We start from the raw sequence: 23,290 nt of genomic DNA, 5'->3' as shown, positions 1-23,290 counted from the left end.
CTCTCTCTCTCTCTTAAATTCTGCTCTTGATTAATTCTTCAACATTCCACTCTCAAAATTTTCTTTTTAAGTAACACTCTTCCTAAGTATTCTCAACTCACCAACAGCTGGAACTCACTAAAAGGAACTGCTCGATTTTTTTTTTTCACTATCAGCACTCTTGCATATAGCTCAGCCGATTACTAACAGCACATATGGTATATTCAGATATATGTATTCCCATGCAAATAAAGAATGCCTTTTATGCCCTTAAACTATTTTTTTTTTTGATACAATGTGTAACATTGGAATCAATTCATCACCATAGGCCGTTGAACTATTGCAATGTCAACTTTCCTTTGTTATCTAACGTGGGAATAGCCTTTGTCACAATTAGATAATTGCCTCTTCAAAATGGCTTATCACTTCACGTTAATGAAACAAAAGGATTTGTTTTATCACCACATAAATTACTATTTCTGTGGAATTACACTATTTTCACAGCGATTGATTTCCTATTTATTTGTTTTTTTCACAATTTTCCTTTATTTCACACGCGACGCAAAAAAATCTTTTACCTCGTCGACAGTTGAAAAAGTTAAGATTTCGGATCACAAAAAGAACACCGTCTATACAGTTTAAGGCTCGAGTATGAACTGATCTATATTGCACAGCATTCTATTCGATAGCCCAAGAGGCACTCATCTTATAATGAACATTCAGATAAAAGGGGATCATCACTTAGGTCGAATTCACATAAACACTACACACCGTAATGGGTAGGACTTTTTCATTAGTCTGTAACAACCACGTGACGCGAACGGTCGCTCTTAATTTTTTCGCTTAATAAAACCTGTGGTAGTCGGGTTCACCTGCGGATGATCACAGCAACCGTGAAGTTGAGCAGACTGACAGCAGAGGGTGGAACACAGTCATTAGAAGACAGAATATACTTACACCAGTGATACTATTTATAATAAGGCTGACACAAATTTCAATTTTCTCTAATGTCACCCCCCCCCCTCGGAAATTTTTTGTCGGAAATCGACATTTTGAGGGGGGATACAAATAAATTATTCATGAAATTTAAAAAATTTAAAGTGAAATTAAAGTTGTCCAGAAAATTTCTTAACAAATCCGATGAGTTTAACGATTTTGCCTAATTGTTTGGGTGATTTATCATCAAATGTATTTATTATTTATCATCCTCCCCCTTGACGAGTCAATGACCAAAGTGACAAAAAAAGAAAATGAGATTTGTTCCGGCCTAATAGAATAAATAATTATTACCTATCGTGGCTACAAGATTTCAAAAAATACCACATAATGGCGACGAGAATCAAACTCACGTGTGTGGGACGCTGGAGTAAGTATTATTTTGACGGATTTGGCCTAAAAACACATCTCGCCTCAAAAGAGGGGGATGCTTGACGTGATGAAAATTTGACCGGTTCAGGCAAGAATATCTCGCCTCGAAAGAGGGAGTTGCCTTTGCGGTGGATTAACCCTTAAAAGCGCAATGTTGTTTTAAAACAACATACCTAAAAACGCTCCAAAATAATTGAAATTCACTTTTATTATAAATTATTAATTTATTTTTTAAATCAATTTTTTATTGTCGTGCGCCTTTAAGGGTTAAAATCCAACCGGTGCGGGCAAGAATACTTCGCCTTGGAAAAGGGAGGTGCCTTTGCGGTGGATGAAAATCCGACCGGTGCTGGCAAGAATACATCGCCTTGAAAAAGGGAGGTGCATTTGCGGCAGATGAAAATCCGACCGGTGCGGGCAAGAATACTTCGCCTTGAAAAAGGGAGGTGCCTTTGCGGCAGATGAAAATCCGACCGGTGCAGGCAAGAGTACTTCGCCTTTGAGGCGGATGAAAATCCGACCGATGCGGGCAAGAATATTTTATCATGGTAACGGGAGGTGCCTTTGCAGTAAATGTAGAAATAGGCCACACAAGGCAGAACACGTTTGCCTGACTGAGAATGAGGCACGTCATTTGAAAGAGTTGGAAATCGGACAAGAATTGCAAAACCATTAGCAAAAATGTGTTTCATGTAAAGAAGATTCGTGCCTTATATCATACACCTGAAATCCGAGAACTTCCTGCAATCGATGACAAGCAACCCGCGTGGAACTGAAGGAACTAAAACTGAAGGCGCACAAACTGTTTGCCAAGGAGAAGCGGTTGGACGACATGGGCGGGGTTAATCTGGACACCCTCTCGGTGGTTTCCTCCTCCAGGCCCTCCAAGATCGGAGGCGTGGCGTTCACGCTGGACGACATCCAAGATGTGGTACCTAACGAACCCATCGCCGAGGAGGACACCAACAAGGAGAACGAAGAGTTCGGTGGAGGCGGCGGCGACGACGACTTCGAGAGGATTCAACGTGAACGAGGACGAAGACCGGGTTTGTTGCCGGTGCCACTCGGAGGAAAATGAGGATTCTCAGGAGAACAAGCCCATCTCCAAACTGCATCGAAGAGACACTCCACATCATCTAACAAAACTAACGCGTACATCGCAATGCCGCCGTCAAGAACAGCAGTCGGATGCTGAGTTCGCTGAAGCTGAAAGTGTCGCTTCTGCCACCGCCGAAGCCCAAGGAACATCCGGCCTTGGAAGCGGCCAGTCAAGGTGGTGATGAGCAGGCTGATGTGGTGGCAGTGGCGACGGCGGCGGCATTCGAATCAAAAGATGCCACGGACGCATTTACGGAGCTCAAGGAGGACCAGTTGGAGATCCCCATCGAAGGCATATCCACCGGCCTGGGGTTAGACGCATAGACCTTTGTTTTTTTGGAAAAAAGGAGATGTGGTAGTCGGGTTCACCTGCGGATGATCACAGCAATCGTGAAGTTGAGGAGACTGACAGCAGAGGGTGGAACACAGTCATTAGAAGACAGAATATACTTACACCAGTGATACTATAATAATAGAATAAATAATTACTACCTATCGTGGCTACAATATTTCAAAAAATACCACAAAACCATTCTATTAGTTTGTACCCCGTGCCTTTTCCGTGTTCCGGATAACCAAATCCCTTCACTTTTTGTACCATTTCCTTGCAGAAACGGAGAAATCACCTTCTTCACCATACAAAAATTCAACTCAACTTCGGCGGTAACAATTTTGGTCCGGAGAAGTGATGGAAGTGACGGTCCGGTTTTGTCCGATATTTTACAAATCGGTTTACTTCCGCGAGTGATAAGTTCGTTATACTATAAATTAAAACTTATCCCAACGCCTATAACAAACTTAAACCCGACAGCTTAAATACCCCACTATTTCAAAAGCAGTTTGTTTGTACGAGTCAGTATTTTGCCGCACCACGGACGATCAGTGAAGTGCACCGTGAAGATGCTGAGTCATCGAAAAGTCAGTGCTGATCGAGTTAGGCATGGCTGACCTTAACGTACATTTAGTTCCGAGCGAGTGCGTGGTGCATAATGTATGAAGTGTGATGTCAGGAAGAATTGTGTGGTGACCGACGAACTTTTGTGTGGTATTTCGTCAAGACTGTTGGTGTCGGTCGAACAATGGTGCACACTCGCTCAAAGACCACCAACAATAAGCGCGCAGTGTACCACTTCCTGGACCCCAGAACTATGGCCGTACGCTCTTAAGGCCTTACCGTTACCCGGCACCTCCCCCCTCCCCCTTGTGAAATGTGATTAAAAAGCTGAAGCTGTTCAGAAGACGCAACAAGCTGAAAAGAAGAAACCGAAGTAGTAGAAGAAGAGAAGCATGAAGAAGAATCCGGAAGCACCCAGCATCAACAGCAGCAGGTCATCGTAGCAGCAACGGCCGCAACGTACCGGTGAGCTTATTCCATTATTGTAAAACAACTACTCCCCCCCCCCCCTTTCTACATCATTCAATAAACACTCAAATCAGTAAAATTTAGTATTAATAAAATGTGTATGGCCCTCTGAACCACAGCTTATTTGTTTAAGTCTTGTTATAGTAGAAATCTTGTTTTCCATTGTCCGTTCCGCTTTGTATTGTCCGCCTTTTCACCACACCAATCCCCTAGGAATTCTCCAAGACCACCTCAACGACCCTGGGATCCAGGTCACCAAAAGAGGCCTTGAGTGCCCACCCCGGAAGCAGCCGTCGGCTCAAGACCAGCAGCTTGGGGAATTGGCTGGTCTCCGTCTGGGACCTAGCGAGCATTAGTATCTGGCTCAAAGAGAATCGTTTCAACTTCAAACGACAACTCGGATTTATAATGAAGATTGCCAACGAATTCGAAGATCCTCACTGCTTGAAATCACTGTACTGCTCATTAGTGCGCTCAATACTGGAGTTTTCCGTCGTTGTTTGGTGCCCCTTCCAGAACTCCTGGACAGCGCGCATTGAAAATGTACAAAAGAAGTTCGTGCGTTTTGCCCTGCGGAATCTACCTTGGCGCGAGGATCAACGTTTGACTCCCTATGTCGACTGCTGCCAGCTTCTTGGGATTGACACTAGAAACGAGACGCCATACCGCACAGGCCATGTATATTGCAAGGATCCTGAAGGGTAGCATCGATTCATCGGCACTCCTATCACAGATTAATTTGTACACTCCTGCAAGATCGCTTCGAAGACGGGACATTTTGCGGCTGGATCGGCGAAACAGTCGATACGGACAACTCGATTCTGTACGGTTCATGTCGTCTACTTTCAACGAAGTTGCTTATCTGTTTGATTTCAATGTTTCCTTGGCTTTCATGCAGCAACGCTTCACGATGCACTTTCGAAACCTAAACCAAGTGAACCATCAGCTTGAAGTTACATGTTTAGTTTTAATTTTGACGATTGTTGTTTTTCTCTTTTGTTTTGTAATTTGGTTTTATCTATGTATGTATTTATTTTTTACTTCATTAAGACATAGTCAGATGAAGATTGGTATTAAATAAATAAATAAAATGAATAAATAAATCTAGTACTACACTGATTTCGTCCTATAGTACCTTGTCAAGGTGATTCATTTCTATATGTCAGAAATCATCAACGCAAGTCCTAGGAATTGTCCTAGTTAGGTATAAGGCTGACACAAATTTCGATTTTCTCCTATGTCACCACCCCCTCGAAAAATTTTGGTTGAAATTCGACATTTTGAGGGGTGACACAAGAAAATTTTATAAGAAATTAAAAAAAAAATTAAAGTGAAATTAGAGTCGTCGAGAAAATCTCCTCACAAATCAACAAATGTGTTTTCTTCCGGCCTAATGTGCCGTATGAAACGTACTACCTTACTGGGATTTTAAAACCATACTTCAAAGAACTGTGGAAGACTCTTATCAAAGAAAATCTTCTATTAAAAAGAGTAGGACAACTGCATAATAACCATGTAGGTAGGTGATAAAAAAAACTAATAAACAACATAAATAACAAACAACATGATAATTACCTTGGTTCCATTTTTTATGCACGGGATCGTAGACTTCGACAGTTGATAATCTGAACAAAATAAAAACAATTTTGTGTAAGTTATAGTTAAAGCAGAAATATCAGTGCTGACCTTTCTGTTCCATTGAATCCACCAAATGCATACAGTTTTCCTTCCATTACAGCAACCCCTACTCTGGAACGAAGCATTGACATTGCTTCGCCCATTTTCCATTCCTTGGTAACGGGGTCATATATTTCCACGGTGCTTACCGATTCTCCATTTTTTGTTAGTCCTACAAATAATGGAAAAGTTACTAATTGCGTTATAAATAGAAGTGAATGAAGAAAAATAAGAAAAGGAAATTCGGCACCAACATTTCAAAAGGGCGTAAATGCTTTTGCAACCAATGCTTTCTCACAGAACTGTGGATTGTATTTCATTCATCTCACGCAATTCACATCCATTAATCGAAAGAGGAGGATATTATCTTTCTATTTGTGCTAGTGGATTGCTCGAGAGGCATGGGATACGCTCCACAGCTTTGGTTGTAAATGCAGTTACGCCCTTTTGAAATGTTGGTGCCGAATTACTAGATTAAAACAGAGTAAGCTTTAACAAGATTACATTCTTCATTACACACATTTAACAATAGGACGCAATAGAGTTTTGCATCGAAATTTAACCTCAATTTTCTCTCCGAGAGAGGAAAAAACGGCAACGAATGGAAATTCTATTCTATTCCATTCTATTCTATTCCAGTGCTTACACAGCCAGTATTGAAAAGCATCCTGGAAATATCAAATTTTCTTCTGATATTTTCTTGTCAGCATTAATATTTGCAGCATATCAGAGATGTGATACAAATTAAAATGGCCAGGCCCACTGTGCAGACTAATGAGTTGGAAGATAATTCAATAATTTAAGGCAATCAGAATAACATGACTGACAAACCTTTTTGAATTGAATGAAGGAAGAAACGGGGACAACCGTATCAACCGTTTCGTTTTAGGGGGATTGTGTTTGAACATAAAATCGTTGGGAGTGGTGCTGCTAAGAAGGTTAATGCACACTCCGTAATAGTTGACTTCTCTACTCCTGGGATGGGGCACAAGCATTTCTCCATGTGTCTTGGCTTCAAAGCCTAGGCTTAAGCGCCATTACTCGCTCTCTGAAACGAGAAAAAAAATATAATGATCCCTTCCCGGATGTACAGAATGAAAAGTACACCAAAAATAGGCATTGCTACAAATATGCCATACTATCAGGAAAAATGAAGAAATAATTACAGAGTCATCACAGTTTACTAAAAGCAATGTCTTCCTGAGTCTAGGTTTGATCTGGCGAATGTTGGGGCGCCTGGTTGCCTTAGGGGAAATGGTCAGGGGTTTGACGGGACGGTCTTTCCTCAGAAAGATAACGGGTATTTTACTATTAACGTTTATTCACTGATGTTGTTGACCTTTCGCCAGGTCGGGAAGGACTGTATGTCAGTGCTCTGGAGGGGTGCCGTTTTTATAGGGCAAGAAGGTTGTTTGGAACCTTCAAGAACACTGATGTAGCTTTGGTTACATTATATACAATAGATAATTGACCACGGAGACAAATTTCGTTCGTTTGAAACAAAAATATTTATGTTTATTCGGTAAACTGATAAAATATTTAAAACTTAAATATTCATTTTTAAAACAAACTCAATTACATATTGATTTCTACAATACCCATTGAAGAGCTCCCCGTTCCGCATTCGAGAACATAAACAAAACTCTCAAGTTCCAGCTGCATCACCAAACAAAATTTCCTCTTGCAAAAAAGGCAAGTTTCACCAAAAGTTTCCACGAAATCCCATTGATTTCGGGAGCGTATGTTATCAACATAATGTTGGCATTGAAAGTGCCACGCGGGAAGTGGATTTTCCTAGAGAAGGAAATGATTTTGTAAATTTAATTGGAAAACAAATATTTCCGTAGGGCCGACCTTAGCATTAGCATTAGCATTAGCATTAAGCGAGTCGCACAAATTCGTAGGTGGTACAGTCCTAGACCGCTGTTTTGAGGGTTGCCTCCTTCCCGTCCGAACCAAAGCACAAAGATTTGGGACTAATCTCTGACTCTTAGACAAGACTGACGCAATCCTCCAATGGTCGAGCACTGTCCTGGCCACGTCCTTGCGACTGCTGAGGAATGGGAAAGGATGGTTAGTTTTGAACACCTATGAAAAATGTAGACAACTCTACGATCTCTCAGGCCTAGGTGTCACGGGAATTAGGGTGTTGTTAGTGGAAGGGTAAACTCGAAAGGATACGCTTGGTTAACGTTCAGGCACACCATTTTTAGACTGCTTCGAATCAGTTGTATGCCCAATTCATCCTGGTTTTCTCGTCATATTGTTGGCATTTGGTTGAATTACTAGATTCTTTGGTTGATAATCTGAAATATAAAATAATATTAACAACGTACGTCAAATAAGCTACATATTAGTGATACGCTCGCCACAGTTACATATTTTTAAATTATTATTTATATCGTACGATACATTTACCTGAATCCTGCTGAAATAAAATGTTAATTAGCAGTACATTGAAACACAAATACTACAAAACACAAGGAAAAGAGCATCAAACTTTGATCTTGGAATATTTAAAAATGCGATAAATATCAAGATCAAAATTTGATTTGGTAGATCTTACACCGCAACGCACCATTCTAAGGTGATCTACCCACGTTACGGGGTTTGGGATTCCTAGTATAGAAACTATACTGATAATTAAAGATTATTAGTCGATGGATATCAGTATATTTAATGAATGATACAATATTACTTGCTTGAATTGTAATTGTAATTTTGATTGAGAATCGTTATCGTTAGTTTACACTTTAAGAATTACACAATACTAGAAAATTTTACATTTAGATGAACAAGACTCGAATAACAGAACAAATTAAGAAAAAAAAAGTAAATTTTTGAAACAGAATAAGTAATCAAAAAAATAATAATAAGTTTGACTGTTTTATTAGATTCCCAAAGAAATCGGCACTAGATTGAAAACCTCTGTCATAACCAGATGATAGATTGCTGCAAGCGAGCAAACTGCTGCGACTAGCACGACTACATCATATGCCATATAGTTAGGTACATAGCGTCAAACAGTGCAACGAAAGCGAATGCATTCGAGCAGTAGCTAGCAGGCAGGCAGCACTTGAGCTAACCAAGAGAATAAGAAGAAAAATTCGGTCATAGTAACTGCAGTCCAGCATATAGGCATCAACTAGCATCGCTTCGCTTCATAGAGACTATAGCTATAGCTGACCGCACTGGGACTATCTAAATGTCCAGTTCCGAAATCCGGCTATGCACACTTACCGAAAGGGCGATTTGGGACGGGAATCGCTTCCGATTGGCCAAAAAATATCGTGAACGACGAAATCTGGAGCAGTAGACTATTCATTTTCACTTTTTATGCACCATTTGTTCGCTTTGTTGCTAGTTGGGTGTAGGATCCAAACTTGACACCTTTTGCTCTCCTCCGCTTGAATTTTCACATTCTGCCAAGAACCTTCACTAGACGACCCGCTCTGATCGGAAGAAAACACTCATTTTTACGCAATCCGCCCAGTCGAATCCACTAACTGGTTAATCACGGTACTTTCGTTGGTAACACTATGAAATTGTACACAAAATAGACTACACAGATCGGAAAATAGCTTAAATTTTCTACACTTTGGAAGAAAAATCCTTCTCGCGATTGACCATTTGCACGAAAAAACCTTCGTAGAGCCGGCTATTTCCGTAGGGCCGACCTGCCACAAAAAAAAAACAAAAATTTTTACATTTGTTTCTAACATAACCTGTCAGAAGATACATGTTTGTTTCAAAAATGGATTGAATTTGCTTCAAATGTGACGTTCGATTTGCTCCAAACAGTTTTATTTTTGTTGCCAGAACAAATTGACAATTTATTTGAGTTTAGCTGAAATATTTTTGATTTCACCATGCTTTTTTCGCCGTGTTTTTGCAAACAGTGACGCATTCTTTCAACGAAGAAGATAGCATTATTCCCTCAATCGACATACTTCCCGAAGAAGTTTTGACAACAGAAAGTACTCTTTCCGAAGAAAATAGTAATGTAGGTATAATTATCCCTTCAAAAACTTCTACACTTTTTCAACAGAATGCGATTGAAATTTTGGTGTACTGCCAAAATTTCAATCGCATGAAAAGACCAGGAAAAATGAATGAAATCCAACAACAACTTATATCTTCTTCTTTCAATGTAATACTTGGAACTGAGACTAGCTGGGACGAAAGCGTCAGAAGTGAAGAAGTTTTTGGAAATCACTATAATGTTTTCAGAGATGACCGTGATTTTCGAGAGTCTCAGAAAAAGTCAGGAGGCGGAGTTTTAATTGCAATTTCATGAAACTTCAATTCCGAATTAATAAGTACAAAAAAAATCAAAACTTTTGAACATGTTTGGGTGAAATCACACATAGCTGATAAAACCCATGTATTTGCATCTGTGTATTTCCCACTAGACCACGCGCATAAAAACACATACGAAGTTTTCCTTGAATGCGCCAAACAAATTTTATCACAACTTTCTCCTGAAGTTAAGGTACACATTTACGGCGACTTTAATCAACGCCATGCTGACTTCATTCTAGACTCCGAAAATGGAAATATATTACTTTCGGTCGTTGGCGATAACGAAACATTACAGCTTATATTTGATGCTGCTGCTAACCTTGGACTTAACCAGATAAATCACGTTAAGAATCGACAAAATTGCTATCTGGACTTTCTATTTACAAATATTTATGATGATTTCTGTGTGACTGAATCATTGACTCCATTATGGAAAAATGAAGCATTCCACACAGCAATCGAATATTCCCTTTATATACATAAATGCCAAAGTCCAAACGACTGGGAATATGAGGAATTCTCTGAATATCAAAATGCAAATTATGACAACATTAAATTTAAATTAAATTGTGTGGATTGGCAATCAATTTTAAGGAATGAAGAAAATGTCGACATTGCTGTCAATAAATTCTACAACATCTTGTCGGACATAATTGCACAGGAAATTCCAAAAAAGAAAAGAAGACGTCAAAGAAATACAAAATATCCAATTTGGTTTAATAGACAACTAAAAAATCTGAAAAACCGCAAACAGAAGGCTCATAAGATTTACAAGAAAAATAATAGCGATGAAAGCTTAGCAAATTATTTGGACATATGCGATCAATTGAATCTGGCCATCAGGAATGCACATGATGAATACAATTCAAAAACAGAGCTAGAAATTAAGTCCTGTCCAAAGAACTTCTTTAATTACGTCAAAACCCAATTAAAGTCAGAAAATTTTCCAGCAGTAATGTATCTTGATGGAACTGTTGGGGATAACTCAGAAAAAAATTGCAATCTTTTTGCAACTTTTTTCCAAGAAATCTATACAACGTTTTCTGAAGATGATCGTGACCGTGAACAGGGGACCCGCATGCGGCAAGGTAGGCCTACTGCTCATCTTTTGCGAGTGTGTTAGTGTGACAGGCAACGCGTCCAGAAGCCTGGTCGAATCCTGCTTGGAAATTGGTTTGTTTTGTCGATGGGGCTGGCCCGCGAAATCGCATTGTGTTGTTTGGGAAGGCCCGCTCGATGCATGTTAGGTAGGCGTAGTTTGTTCGAGTTTGACGTGCCTGCACCCTCCCTGACCGTGAATTCTTCAAATTTTGTCCAGAATTTCCAAGTGATGTGGGTGTGAACTACCTTCAGGTGCAGGATATTTTACAGGCTCTTAAAGATTTAGATGCCTCAAAAAGTCCTGGTCCTGATGGAATTCCCCCAGCTTTCATGAAAGAATTGGCTAAAGAACTAACAGCTCCTCTATTCTGGATTTTTAATATGTCACTAAAACTTGGAAGTTTCCCAAAAATATGGAAAAGTTCATTTTTGGTACCAATCTTTAAATCTGGCCGAAAATATGACGTACGTAATTACCGTGGTATAGCCATTCTCTCTTGCATACCAAAACTTTTCGAGTCAATTATCAACGATAAGCTGTTTCTTCAAACCAAAAATAGAATAACTGAAGCACAACACGGATTTTTTAAAGGTCGATCAACATCTACCAACTTACTGCAATTCGTAGACTTTTCCCTTAATGCAATGGATAACGGACACCACGTAGAAGCTCTCATGAAGAGCCTCTCAGGATCACGGTAATCACACCAAATCATTCAACATGAACCAGCGCACAGCGTCGTTCTTGTCATTCATACGCGCCACGCTGTTGCTATTGGACGACTGATCAAGTGTGCTGTGCGCGCGGTGTCGCGATGCAAAACAAGACGCCAGCTCCAATGACACAGTGGGGTTAAGTGAGCTTTCATCTGTGGCATTTACTGCACGCTCGTTGAAATCTACTTAAAAATGAGTAGATTTCTACTCAGTTGCTTACTTTTCAAAAAAATATCAAAAGTGAGTGACAGTGTTTTTCGTAAGTGAGTTGATTTCTACTCTGTTTGCCAAAATTAGCCTTTTACTCACCTATGAGTAGTCTCAAAATTAATTCCACTCACTCTAACGGAAATATCTTAGAAGAATTTGGAAAAACTTTTGCCAGGGTTAAGCTATTTCAAATATTTTTGAACTTTGTGAGATAAATGTAGTGCATTTTACCGCTAAATTGTTGAAACATCGGTAGAAAATGTAGGTTTGAAAAGTAAGTATGGATATTATTAATTTGACATCGAAACTTGAAATGTAACTTCTAAACTAGATTTTCCAAACCACCATTTACCGTCTAGGGCTACGCATCCCGGGAACTTCCTTTTTGGAAAGAGGCTTCTGGCAGCTGATCGATATGGTGCTGGGGCTGCTGACCATGGAACTTCCTGTTACATCAGGTGAATTAGATGCCGATGATAATCAGCAAAAGCCGAGGCAAAAGCTGAACGGAGTAGAAACCATCCAAGGAACCATCACATGGGAGAACTTAATTAGCATCCAGACCAGATAATTTTATGGCTCAAGTGGATTGTTAATATTTATCGCCTTTAATTTTGTATTAAGTGCAAGATTTGTAAAATGGTTTTATGTACAAATAAAATGTGTACTCTACTTTTTTATTATTACGAATTTGCCATTTTTCTGTGAGAAAATAAAAAAAGAAGAACCTGAATAAATCTACAAAAGTGAGTAGAAATCGACTCAGTTTGCTAAATTCTTGTAAAATAAAAGTGAGTAAAAGCTACTCTAATTTGAAGAAAAGCCAATTTTACTCTAAAATGAGTAACTGCTCTTTACTCTTTTTTGAGCTGTTCCACTTTGTACCAAAGTGAGTCGAATTCTACTCACTTTAGAGTAGTTTTCAACGAGCGTGTGAGGCAAATTATTGATCCGAAATAGGGTGTTCAAATCGAAATTGTAAGAAAACGATAAGAGTTAGGAGTTTGACGTCAAAGAACGAATTGTTAAGAGAGTCAATGCGCACAAGTTTCTCAAAGAGAAAAATTTAATTTACCACGCATTTTTCAAAGTTATTAAGCAAAAACTTGTCAAAAATAGCTAACTTTTAACTTTTTTGACCTACAAAACTTACTAAATCACAATAACCAACAGGTTCAAAGACGTTATTGAATAGAAAATTAAATTATCTTTCCAATGCAATCGAAAGAACTTCGATAAGTTGAACCATTTTGAAGTTACAGCCAGTTTAGGGCAAGCATAGTCAAAAACATGAAAAGTTCAATAACTCCGGAACGGTTGAGATTTGACCATATGCGTAGAGCAATTTTTTCACCTATTATGGTCCTCTATCACCCCCCGAAGGATTAGCATTAAGGAAAGGAACACCCTGTACAAATCTACGACTTACAAAATAACCCAGGACTCGTATCATTACAACTCGGAGAAGGCAGAATCAAGATAGGTTCCCACAAAATTTACCATATGATCGATATGTCACATGTAGAACCAATCGTAAGAAGACTTAGAACAATAATTAACGATTTAAAAATTTTCAACATAAATGATTCAATAATATTGATTAACAAAAAGCTAGATACAATAGAAAAATCTTATAGAAAAATTGTACCCATTGTTAGAACCAAAGAGGACTTTTTAACGGTATTGGCAATATGATTAAAGTTATTACTGGAAATCTTGACAACAATGATCTTGTAAAAATTAAGACACAACTTAACACATTGTCTGAACAAAATAAAGCTCTAGTAACAGAAAACAACGAACAAATATAGACTAGCATAGACTAAACAGACTCATTAAAATTGTAAACGATCAACAAGATGTTATCAAAAATAATTTTATACACTTTAGACAAAAATTTATAAATGGTAAAAATATCTCAAATGAAATCAAAGTTGTTAAAGAATTGTTCAACCTCAATCTTAATATCGATCTTCTTGCTAATCATGTCAACAATATATTTGAAGCAATACAAATGTCAAAAGTTAACACCATTTCAAAAGATATCTTATCCAGTGAAGAACTTAACGAAGCAACAAAAATTTTGGAAAGTGAAAATATTAATATCGAAAGCTTCGATCAAGTGATAGAATATTTAGATTTAGCAGTGATTCACAAAGACAACAAAATCGTGTTCATCATCCTGATCCCGTTGCTGAGAAAAGACGTTTTCATCCACTAACTACTAGAGCCAGTCATCAAAAATGGAAAAATGCTTAATGTTCAATATGCAGAGGCACTCAACAACGATTTATCAACATTTCTAATAACTGGAGAATGTAAAGGAATAGGACAGAGTATCATGTGCAGTGAACACCACGTTAAGGATGTTTCCAGCGACACCTGTTATTCGAAACTTTTACGAGGAAAATCAGGCAGCTGCGACCTCATAGAAGTCACATTTGGTCGAATGACGTTTGGTCCAAAGTACGTTTGGTCGAAAGGACATTTGGTCGAATGAACATTTGGTCGAAACCCATTTTGTGGAAGAAGAAGCATATGACATTTAGTCGAATGGACATTTGGTCGAAAGGCGCTAACCGATGAAAAGAGATTTAAGTGGAAAAAAATAATCTAGATTTGGGTATCTGAATTTATTTGTTACTGAACTTATTTGGTTGAAAGTATGTTTGGACGAAAAATATGTTTTCACCGAAAAAATCAACAAATCTCGAAACATAAAATTCAACGGTGACGAAAAACCCCACAAAGAATAGACGTTAAGTTGTATAGCAATTTAATCATGTTAATAATATCAAACATTAAACAGCAAATATTTCATTCAAGGGTGTTTATTATTAAGGTAACTTGTTTTGCAATGTAGTTTTCGTTGGCATTGGTGAAGTAGTTGATTTTCCATCGAAGATTTCTCCTTATCTTTAATATTGGCTCTTCTTCCAATTTTCATAATTTCACTGCGTTTTTGTGTAGCACATACTGGCTTTTCCATCAAAGGTTTCTCCTTCTTTTCAACATATGCTGTTCTTTCAAATTTGTTATTTGTGCTGACAGTGGACATTATGGTTGTGATTTTTTTATTGATTATTTTTCCTTTTCCTTACTTTTGAACATAGTCTATTCTTTCAAGTTTCGTATTTGTACTATGTTTAAATGTTATGGCTGCTGTCTTTTTCTCATGTATTTTTCCTTCTTTGAAACATAGGCTATTCTTTCACGTTTATTAACCCTCCTAGGATGTTCGGTTTTTCGCACCACGATGGCGTAATGCACGTTCAGCGTGCCTGTTTGGATCATATTGACCCCAACATCGTTTTCCTGTACGCTGTACAAACTGCTGAATGTTTCATAAGAAATTTTTCCTTTTGAACACAAGCTGTTCTTCATTAGCTGATGCCTTTTTTTAGATATTTTTCCTTCTTTCAAACATAGGCTGGTCTTTCAAGTTTACTCATTTCATTGCGTCATGTATTAACTGCTGATTTTTTTCATCAGTGGTTATACCTTCTGGGGTTTTGTTCAAGTTTCCTGATTTTATGTACTATGTTCATATGTTGAAGATGCAGATTTTTCATCTGATATTTTTCCTTCTTTTAAACATAGGCTGTTCTTTCATGTAATGTTGCACTTGAACTGAACACGAGTCAAAAATATTTAATATAAATGATTTCAATGTTTTGATTGAAACGCAGTAGAAATTTAACTTGCGTGTCAGAGCTCAAGACCGCCCGTTCAGATACCGATTCAGCTCCGAACTCATATGTGCTTACTCTATCGATATGTTATGCGAATAAACTGGTCCGGTCACCCGGAGTTTCAGAAAATCTGTCAATACATTGTGGGGTTGAGAGGGGATGAGGTGTAAGAAAATGTTATTGATAGCCATGACTTTTTGAGATTTTTTTTCTGGAATAGCCCACCAATGGACTGATGACAAGACTGATTGGTTTATTGGTTTATGATCTTTGATGGTTATTGTAGCTGACATGCCGAACATATTCCTGAAAATCCGGATTTTCCGAAAACCACGGTAATCAGATTTCACTCGGATAAGCTCCCAATAAAACATAAGTTTCTGAATCGAATCCCAAGATTATTCAAATCTTTGAAAAATGGCAGATATATAACCATTTCAGTTTTGAGGATACCAGGGTATCATGCGTTCCAACTTCCAACTGAAGAATTTTCAAATATGTCTGATCGCAGCGTGCCGAGTTTAAACTTGAACGCGTCACTTTTTTTATGTTATCCTCTTATGGTAGTAGGGTATTTGTGCCTATCTTAGTCTCATTAAGGATGTGCAACATGAAAAATCACTCACAGCGCAATGTATACGCTTCAAACATAATGATACAAACCCTTAACACACGTGCTCACTTCCACTGTTGGTCCTACGATGCACTAGAGTGGGATTTATCTTCAATATTTGATTTAATTGCGATCACAAATCGCGAGCCACTCGCACCTATCTTCAGCGCACCGTAAAATTTTCATCTCATCGCGGTCCACCGGGTGGCCCCTTTTTCATCTCAACAGTATTTACAGCAAATCCACAACCACTCTCACATTTTTTCATCGTAGAGCATTCTGCACTCACCCACTAACGCACTCCCTTTCCCTAGCAGGTGACAGTTTCATTGTGATTGTTTTTCACTCTCACAAAGGAAAAGTCACAACAATGTGCGGCGCGACGAATCGTCTAAGCTTGCTCCCCACGTTTTGCACTCGCATACATTCACAGCTGATTGGCAAATCAGTGCTGCCGAACTGGATGAAAGTTCGTAAAGCTTGAGCGGTAGCAGCATATTTAGATGAAAAGCAAACCAAATATTTTGAAAGAAATGGCGTTGGAAAACGAAATTATTGATCTGTTTGCGTAGAAGTTCGATTACCAAGATGTTAAACCAAGACACGACCATCTTCTGATTGATAAAACATCGTATTTGTAGTGACCAAATCTCATTCAATTAACTACTTGTTTCTTGATGTCTGGCACCGCTGTGATGCTTGCTTTGCACGGTCGTTTGCAGATACCCATTAATGGGTGAAAAAACACCCATTTTCCGTAGAAGTGCCTCTCCCCATTTAATGGGTAAAGGCTGTTTACCCATTAACGGGTAAAGACGGGTTATGTCAAAAGATGGGTATTTATTTACCCATTATGAAAACGCGATGCAATTGGAAAAATGGGTAAAAATTCACCCATTTTTGAAAATGTTGCAGTGAAAAATTACTTTGCATTTTAAAAATGATAATAATGATGAACAATATTTAAAATAACACCAGTTTCGTATCAGTTTTATTGATATCACTATTTCATTTATATAAAATGTTACAAGTTTTGCTAGAATCGTATTTATTATTCCGGATCATCAGCGTTCGTCTTACTCTGCCAGCAGCAGCCTTCCTCCTGCCTTCGATTTGGCAGTTCCGCCGGATCTCGCTCCATTCCGTCATTTTGGAAGGGTTCCGGCTTGGGTTTCGGGTCCTGATCTGATGCTATGGGATGCAAGGTATTCCATATTCGTATTTACAAATACGGCGTAATTTGATGCCGATCTAGTACCCTTGAAGTTGGCTTCTCCTGCTGCGACGCTCATTTTACTGGAAAAAATATAACACTTCAAGTCCTATAGACGCAAACAATTATTTTGATTCCCGAATACTCACCACTGATATTTCAAAAATGTACGTCGTAATGTCTGACATTCACTAAGAATTCTTGGAAATGCCTTGAAAAATATAATATTATGGTCCACCAGCAGACTAGACTTTCGGAGAACTATTTTTTCACCCATTAAAGAGTAAAAAAAACACCCATTCGTAAGCTGAATAAAGAAGATTAAAATGGGTATTTTTTCAACCATTTTATTTTTATGAATTTACGCATTTTTTGACAGACACGCATGGTCCTCAAAAATGGGTGTTTTTTTACCCATCAATGGGTTTTCACAAACAACCGTGTGGTGCTTCGGCAGAGATGTGCGCCGCGGTTAAAACATCATTTTTGGTCGTCGGCGGCGGCGGCGTTAAAAATGAGATTTCAATATTTCGCTCTTTTAGATCTCATATAGCGAAACATTTTACACACTATACTTTGCATATGAGAATGTAAAAACACTAAAACCTCAATTTATGCATGTTATTTTTATGCACTTTTTAATTTATGCACCTTTATTATGACCTGCATAAATTAAGGGAAAGCTATTCAGAAACAATATTGTGCATAAGAATATTTGATAATGACGGTAACTATTGCAACGGCGGCTAAAGGGTGTTTATAAGGATGAGCAAATGGAAGTCACAGGGGAGTTTCGGGGGGTTCCCAGGGGTTTCCGCGAAGTACCAGGAGATCTCCGGGGGGTTTTCGGGGGTCTGAGGGGGTTTTCGAAAGCATTGCAGAGAGTTTCAGAGGATTTTCGGGGGGTTTGGAGGCGTTACAGGTACGCTTTCGGGGGTTTCCGAGGATCTCACGTGCGTTAAACGGGTGCAAGTGGGTCTTAGATGGATTCGGAGGAGTTAGGCAGGCGTTTTTGGGGATTCAGATGCGTTACATTGGGTCCGAGGGGATTTTAGAGGGATTTTGGAGGCATTTTAGGAAGTTTCAGAGCATTTTTTGCGGGATTCAGAGGCCTTACGGAGGCGTTTTTGGGGCTTTTGGAGCGCCTTATTAAGAGGAATTTTGGGATTCAGAGGCGTTACGGAGGAGATTTCGGGGGTTTTGGAGCGTCGCAGGTGCGTTACATGGGGTCCGAGGCGGTTTAAGGGGAATTTTGGAGCCATTTCAGGAAGTTTCAGAGCATTTTCGGCGGGATTCAGAAGCGTTACGGAAGCGTTACGAATGAGTTTTCAACGGTTTCGGAGTGTCGCAGGTGCGTTACATGGAGTCCGAGGAGGTTTTAGGGGGATTTTCGAGGCATTTCAGGAAGTTTCAGAGAATTTTCGGCGGGATTCAGGAGCGTTACGGAAGCGTTATGGAGGAGTTTTTTTATGCACAAATTTCCCTCATTTTATGCCTTTTTTAATTTATGCACCCCCAGTAGGGTGGCCCACACTTATATGAAAAATAAAAATTTCGAAAAATACCAAGTCTTACCTAGTAAATCAGTTGTTTTGGACTCCCAGAAGCTACGTTCAAAATTTGAGCAAAATCGGTTGAACATAAAGGGGCGCTCAAAACGCTTGAAGTTTGTTAGGGAAAACTTGACCAAATGTATGCAGAAATTTTAAGTTTTCGAATTTTACCGCTAGGTGGCGCTGTAAGCGTTCAATAATCAAACCCTTTGGTATTATTGTAGGTGACTATATGCCAGAGAACTTTGTCGAAGACCGCGAAGTGATCCGACGGCTGTGAAAAAAATTATACCCTAGGCAAAGTGAGGCAAAGTATTGAGATTTCATTATTGATATTATTCCTTTACATGTATTGGAAAAATAACAATAAAGTTTATCCTCACTTTTCCTAGGATATAACTTTTTTTACAGACGTTGGATTACTTTGCGGCCTTCGACAAAGTTGTTTGGCATATAGTCACCTACGATAATACCAAAGGGTTTGATTATTGAACGCTTACAGCGTCATCTAGCGGCAAAACTCGAAAACTTCAAATTTCTGCATACATTTGGCCCAGTTTTCCCATACAAACTTCAAGCGTTTTGAGCGCCCCCTTAGGCTCAACCGATTTTGCTTAAATTTTGAACGTAGCTTCTGGGAGTCCAAAACAACTGATTGAGGAGGTAAGACTTGACATTTTTCGAAATGTTTGATTTTCATATAAGTGTGGGCCACCTTAACCCCCAGCCATGTGCATAAATTGAGGTTTTAGTGTAGTAACTTGTAATTGCGCACTCGTATATAGTGCGGCAGACAATCAAACGTTCCATAATAAATAAAAAAATCCATAAGGCGCAGTCCACAAATTACGTAACGCTTTAGGGGGAGGGGGGGTAGTATGGCCAAGCGTTACGGCCCATACGAAAATTTTTGGATTTCCATACAAAAAAGCGTTACGGAGGGGGAGGGGAGGTCGCAAAAATATTAATTTTAGCGTTACGTAATAAATGGATGCTGCCTAAATAATTCTTAAGTTATGGCATGAATTGAATTATTAGGACCTGAATTCTTCAGATTTCAAGCTTTCAGGAACTTTTTTAAGATTATTTTTACGATGATTAAAAAAAACTTATAATAAATCGGAGAAAATTGGATTGATTTTGAAATTCCTCACATTTTGTATGTAATGAAAAATTGACGAAAAATTTTAAACCTCATTTACTCGAAAGTGGGTTTTTGCCACTTACACCCCTTTGCTTCTAACCCCCTCAATTATAAACGAACGTCGTTATGACGTCACGCGGGGAAAAGCATGCATGCTGTCATTGCATGCTTTATACACCTTGTGTGAAGAATATGATATTTGCTAGGATTTTTATATGATGATATATAAGTGACTAAAAAGTAACTAAAATATCAACAGGATCATTGAACGAAATATTTTGTTTATTCGGCAATGAATGACATACATTCATTTTGGGAGCGTTTAAACTTAAATCGAATATTTTCTGAAGATTATTGGGGAAATTCTAAGTTCGGCGGCGTGATGAGTTTTAAGCTGGCGGCGTGCTAGAAAATCAAAACATCCGGCGGCGTGAAGTAATAAATCTCGACGGCGCACATCTCTAGTCTTTGAGACAAAATGAGATGAATATAGGTACTAGGCCGAAGAAGGAGGCTTTTACCCTATCATGCACTGCAAGCAAGTATCATCATCCGGGTATCGCTAGGTGTATTTTCGGACATTCTCACGTACGAAGTAAATAGGTACTGCTGATTTGCATTGCTCTAGCAGCGAATGCCACAAGCCGCAGAGCAATATTGTTGGTAACGAGATGATAGTTTTCCAATGACAGGTTCAACAAAAGTTTTTTTTCCGTTGATCTGCGAATAGTAGCCCCATTAACGTCGGCATTCTGCAGTTCACGAACCAGGTGCGCAAGACGTGTGGGTTGAATTAAAGTTCTCACGTTCCAAGATTTGATTTTCCAATCGTTATCCGTAAATCGTTGCCTGGTCTGTTGCCGTTAAATCAATCCGTTTTCTCTAGTTTTGCATTTTTCTGGTAGGTGACGGTTGAAAACAAGCTTCCTTACCGGGGCTGCTCTGCCTACATGGCGCTCAAGGGGCTAACACCTTGGGTACGCACCTCCCTATTGAGTATTCGGAACGTACCTACTCAAGTTGAAGTCGGAAATATAACAGTGCGCGGTCTGCCCTACCTGCTAAGCACATAACTCTTATCTAGCGGTTTTTGTCATCGGCTAGTCTAGTGTCTTGTCATCAGTTAGTGCCGTTCGACCAGATGTCCATTCGACGAATTGTCCGTTCGACTAAATGTCATATGTTTCCTACTCCATAATATGGGTTTCGACCAAATGTCCATTCGACCAAACGTCCGTTCGACCAAATGTACTTTCGACCAAATGTCATTCGACCAAACGTCATTCGACCAAATGTCATTCGACGAAATGTCATAGATTCAAATACTACATCGCCAGTGAAACGTTTTTTCTCCATTAATCCATCATGTAGTAATTTTGTAGTCCTGAGATTAGATTTTCTTGAAACAGAATGCACCTTACTGGTGGATTCTGGAGCAGAAATATCTATTTTCAAGGCCAGCAAAATACTCCCCACAGCTTTTGTTAATACTAATGACCAATGCTATATTTCTGGAATCAACGACCATTCAGAGTCTACATTAGGTACTGCTACAACAAATATTTTACTACCAAATCAAGGAAAACTGCAACATAAATTTCATTTAGTTGATGGTCAATTACCGATTCCCACCGACGGAATACTCGGTAGAGATTTTTTACGCAATTATTTCTGTTCAACTAATTATGACACCTGGATGCTAACAGGTAGATGCAAATCAGAATTCTTTGAAATCCCCATTCATGATGACATGGATGGTAATATTTTTCTTCCACCTCGATGCGAAGTGTTTAGACGCATAAATATAGGAGATACTCATAAAACCTTCCTAGTAAAATCCAATGAAATAGTCCCTGGAGTGTTTATCTCTAATTCTATAATCGATTCCAACAACCCATTTTTGAAATTTTTGAACACTACAAATGAAACAGTCAAAGTTAAACAAAATGTTTATCGTTACTTATTCGATATTGAAAACTATGAAATTTTTTCTTTCAATAATTTACCAAGCGATGATTCTAGGCATCAACATTTATTATCTGAGCTTAATTTGGAAAACACCCCACAAGATGTAAAATTAAATGTAATGAATTTGTGTAAGAAATATCAGGACATCTTTGCTTTGGAAACTGATAATCTTACATGTAACAATTTTTATAAACAGACAATAAACCTCACCGACAATTCACCGGTTTACATAAAAAATTACAGACTTCCTGAAATTCATCGCGAGGAAATAATAGTTCAAGTTGATCAAATGTTGCAAGGAGATATTATACAGCCCTCAGTATCTCCTTACAACTCACCGATACTTGTTGTCCCTAAGAAATCTACAACAGACGATAAAAAATGGCGTCTCGTTATAGATTTTAGGCAACTGAATAAGAAAATTCTAGGAGATAAATTCCCGCTCCCTAGAATTGATGATATTTTAGATCAGTTAGGTAGAGCAAAATATTTCTCTACTCTAGATCTGATGTCCGGATTCCATCAAATTGAAATTGATGATGCTTCGAAACAATTTACAGCCTTCTCCACCGAAACAGGTCACTACGAATTTAAGAGACTTTTTTTTGGTCTCAATATATCACCTAACAGTTTCCAGCGAATGATGACCAGAGCTTTGAGTGGTCTTCCCGCGGATTGTGCATTTTTATACATCGATCGATGACATTATTGTCATCGGCTGTTCAATTAATCATCATTTACAAAATTTAGAACTTGTTTTTGAAAAGCTTCGTCAACGTAATTTGAAGCTTAACCCTGCCAAATGTTATTTCTTTTGTTCTGACGTGACTTATCTTGGTCACCATATTTCAAATGAAGGAATCAAGCCCGATAAATCAAAATTTTCAGCAATTAGTAATTTTCCCACACCTAAAAATGCAGACGATGTTCGACGATTCGTTGCGTTTTGTAATTATTACAGACGTTTTATACCATATTTTGCAGATTTATTACGAAAAAATGTTAAGTTTGAATGGTCCGAAGATTGTAAAAATTCGTTTGAAATTTTAAAAAACAAACTATTCTCCCCTCAAATTTTGAAATTTCCTGATTTCAAAAAGCCTTTTATCTTAAATACCGATGCATCTAAAATGACATGTGGTGCTATGTTAACACAACCATATGGAGACACTTATTTACCAGTGGCATATGCAAGTAAGTCCATTACTAAAGGTGAACGAAATAAGTCCACCATAGAACAAGAACTAATTGCAATCCACTGGGCAATCACCCATTTTCGACCTTATCTATAC

At 38.5% G+C, this 23,290-nt stretch overlaps 1 protein-coding gene and 2 long non-coding RNA genes across 6 annotated transcripts in view; 1 reads left to right on the top strand and 2 right to left on the bottom strand.

Moving 5' to 3' along the window:
- Positions 1-23,290, bottom strand: part of LOC109419430 (kelch-like protein 18) — a 386,574-nt gene that overhangs the window by 333,695 nt on the left and 29,589 nt on the right. For all 4 annotated transcript variants that reach the window (XM_062858821.1, XM_062858820.1, XM_062858819.1 and 1 more), the window contains exons 5-6: positions 5,495-5,657; positions 5,384-5,433 (exon numbers count right to left, since the gene is read on the bottom strand). In XM_062858821.1, the coding sequence (XP_062714805.1) occupies positions 5,384-5,433; positions 5,495-5,657 (213 nt within the window). The remainder of the gene's footprint in view (positions 1-5,383; positions 5,434-5,494; positions 5,658-23,290) is intronic.
- On the top strand, positions 11,953-12,501 carry LOC109424857 (uncharacterized). Its single transcript, XR_002133611.4, has 2 exons — positions 11,953-12,089; positions 12,175-12,501. It is a non-coding gene; the product is annotated as an uncharacterized LOC109424857 (long non-coding RNA).
- LOC134291293 (uncharacterized) lies at positions 14,430-17,979 on the bottom strand. Its single transcript, XR_009999017.1, has 2 exons — positions 17,483-17,979; positions 14,430-17,416 (listed from the first exon to the last, which is right to left on the bottom strand). It is a non-coding gene; the product is annotated as an uncharacterized LOC134291293 (long non-coding RNA).

Source organism: Aedes albopictus, chromosome 3 (assembly GCF_035046485.1).
Source record: "Aedes albopictus strain Foshan chromosome 3, AalbF5, whole genome shotgun sequence".
Taxonomy (NCBI): Eukaryota; Metazoa; Arthropoda; class Insecta; order Diptera; family Culicidae; genus Aedes; species Aedes albopictus.
This window is presented reverse-complemented; position numbering and strand designations above follow the sequence as displayed.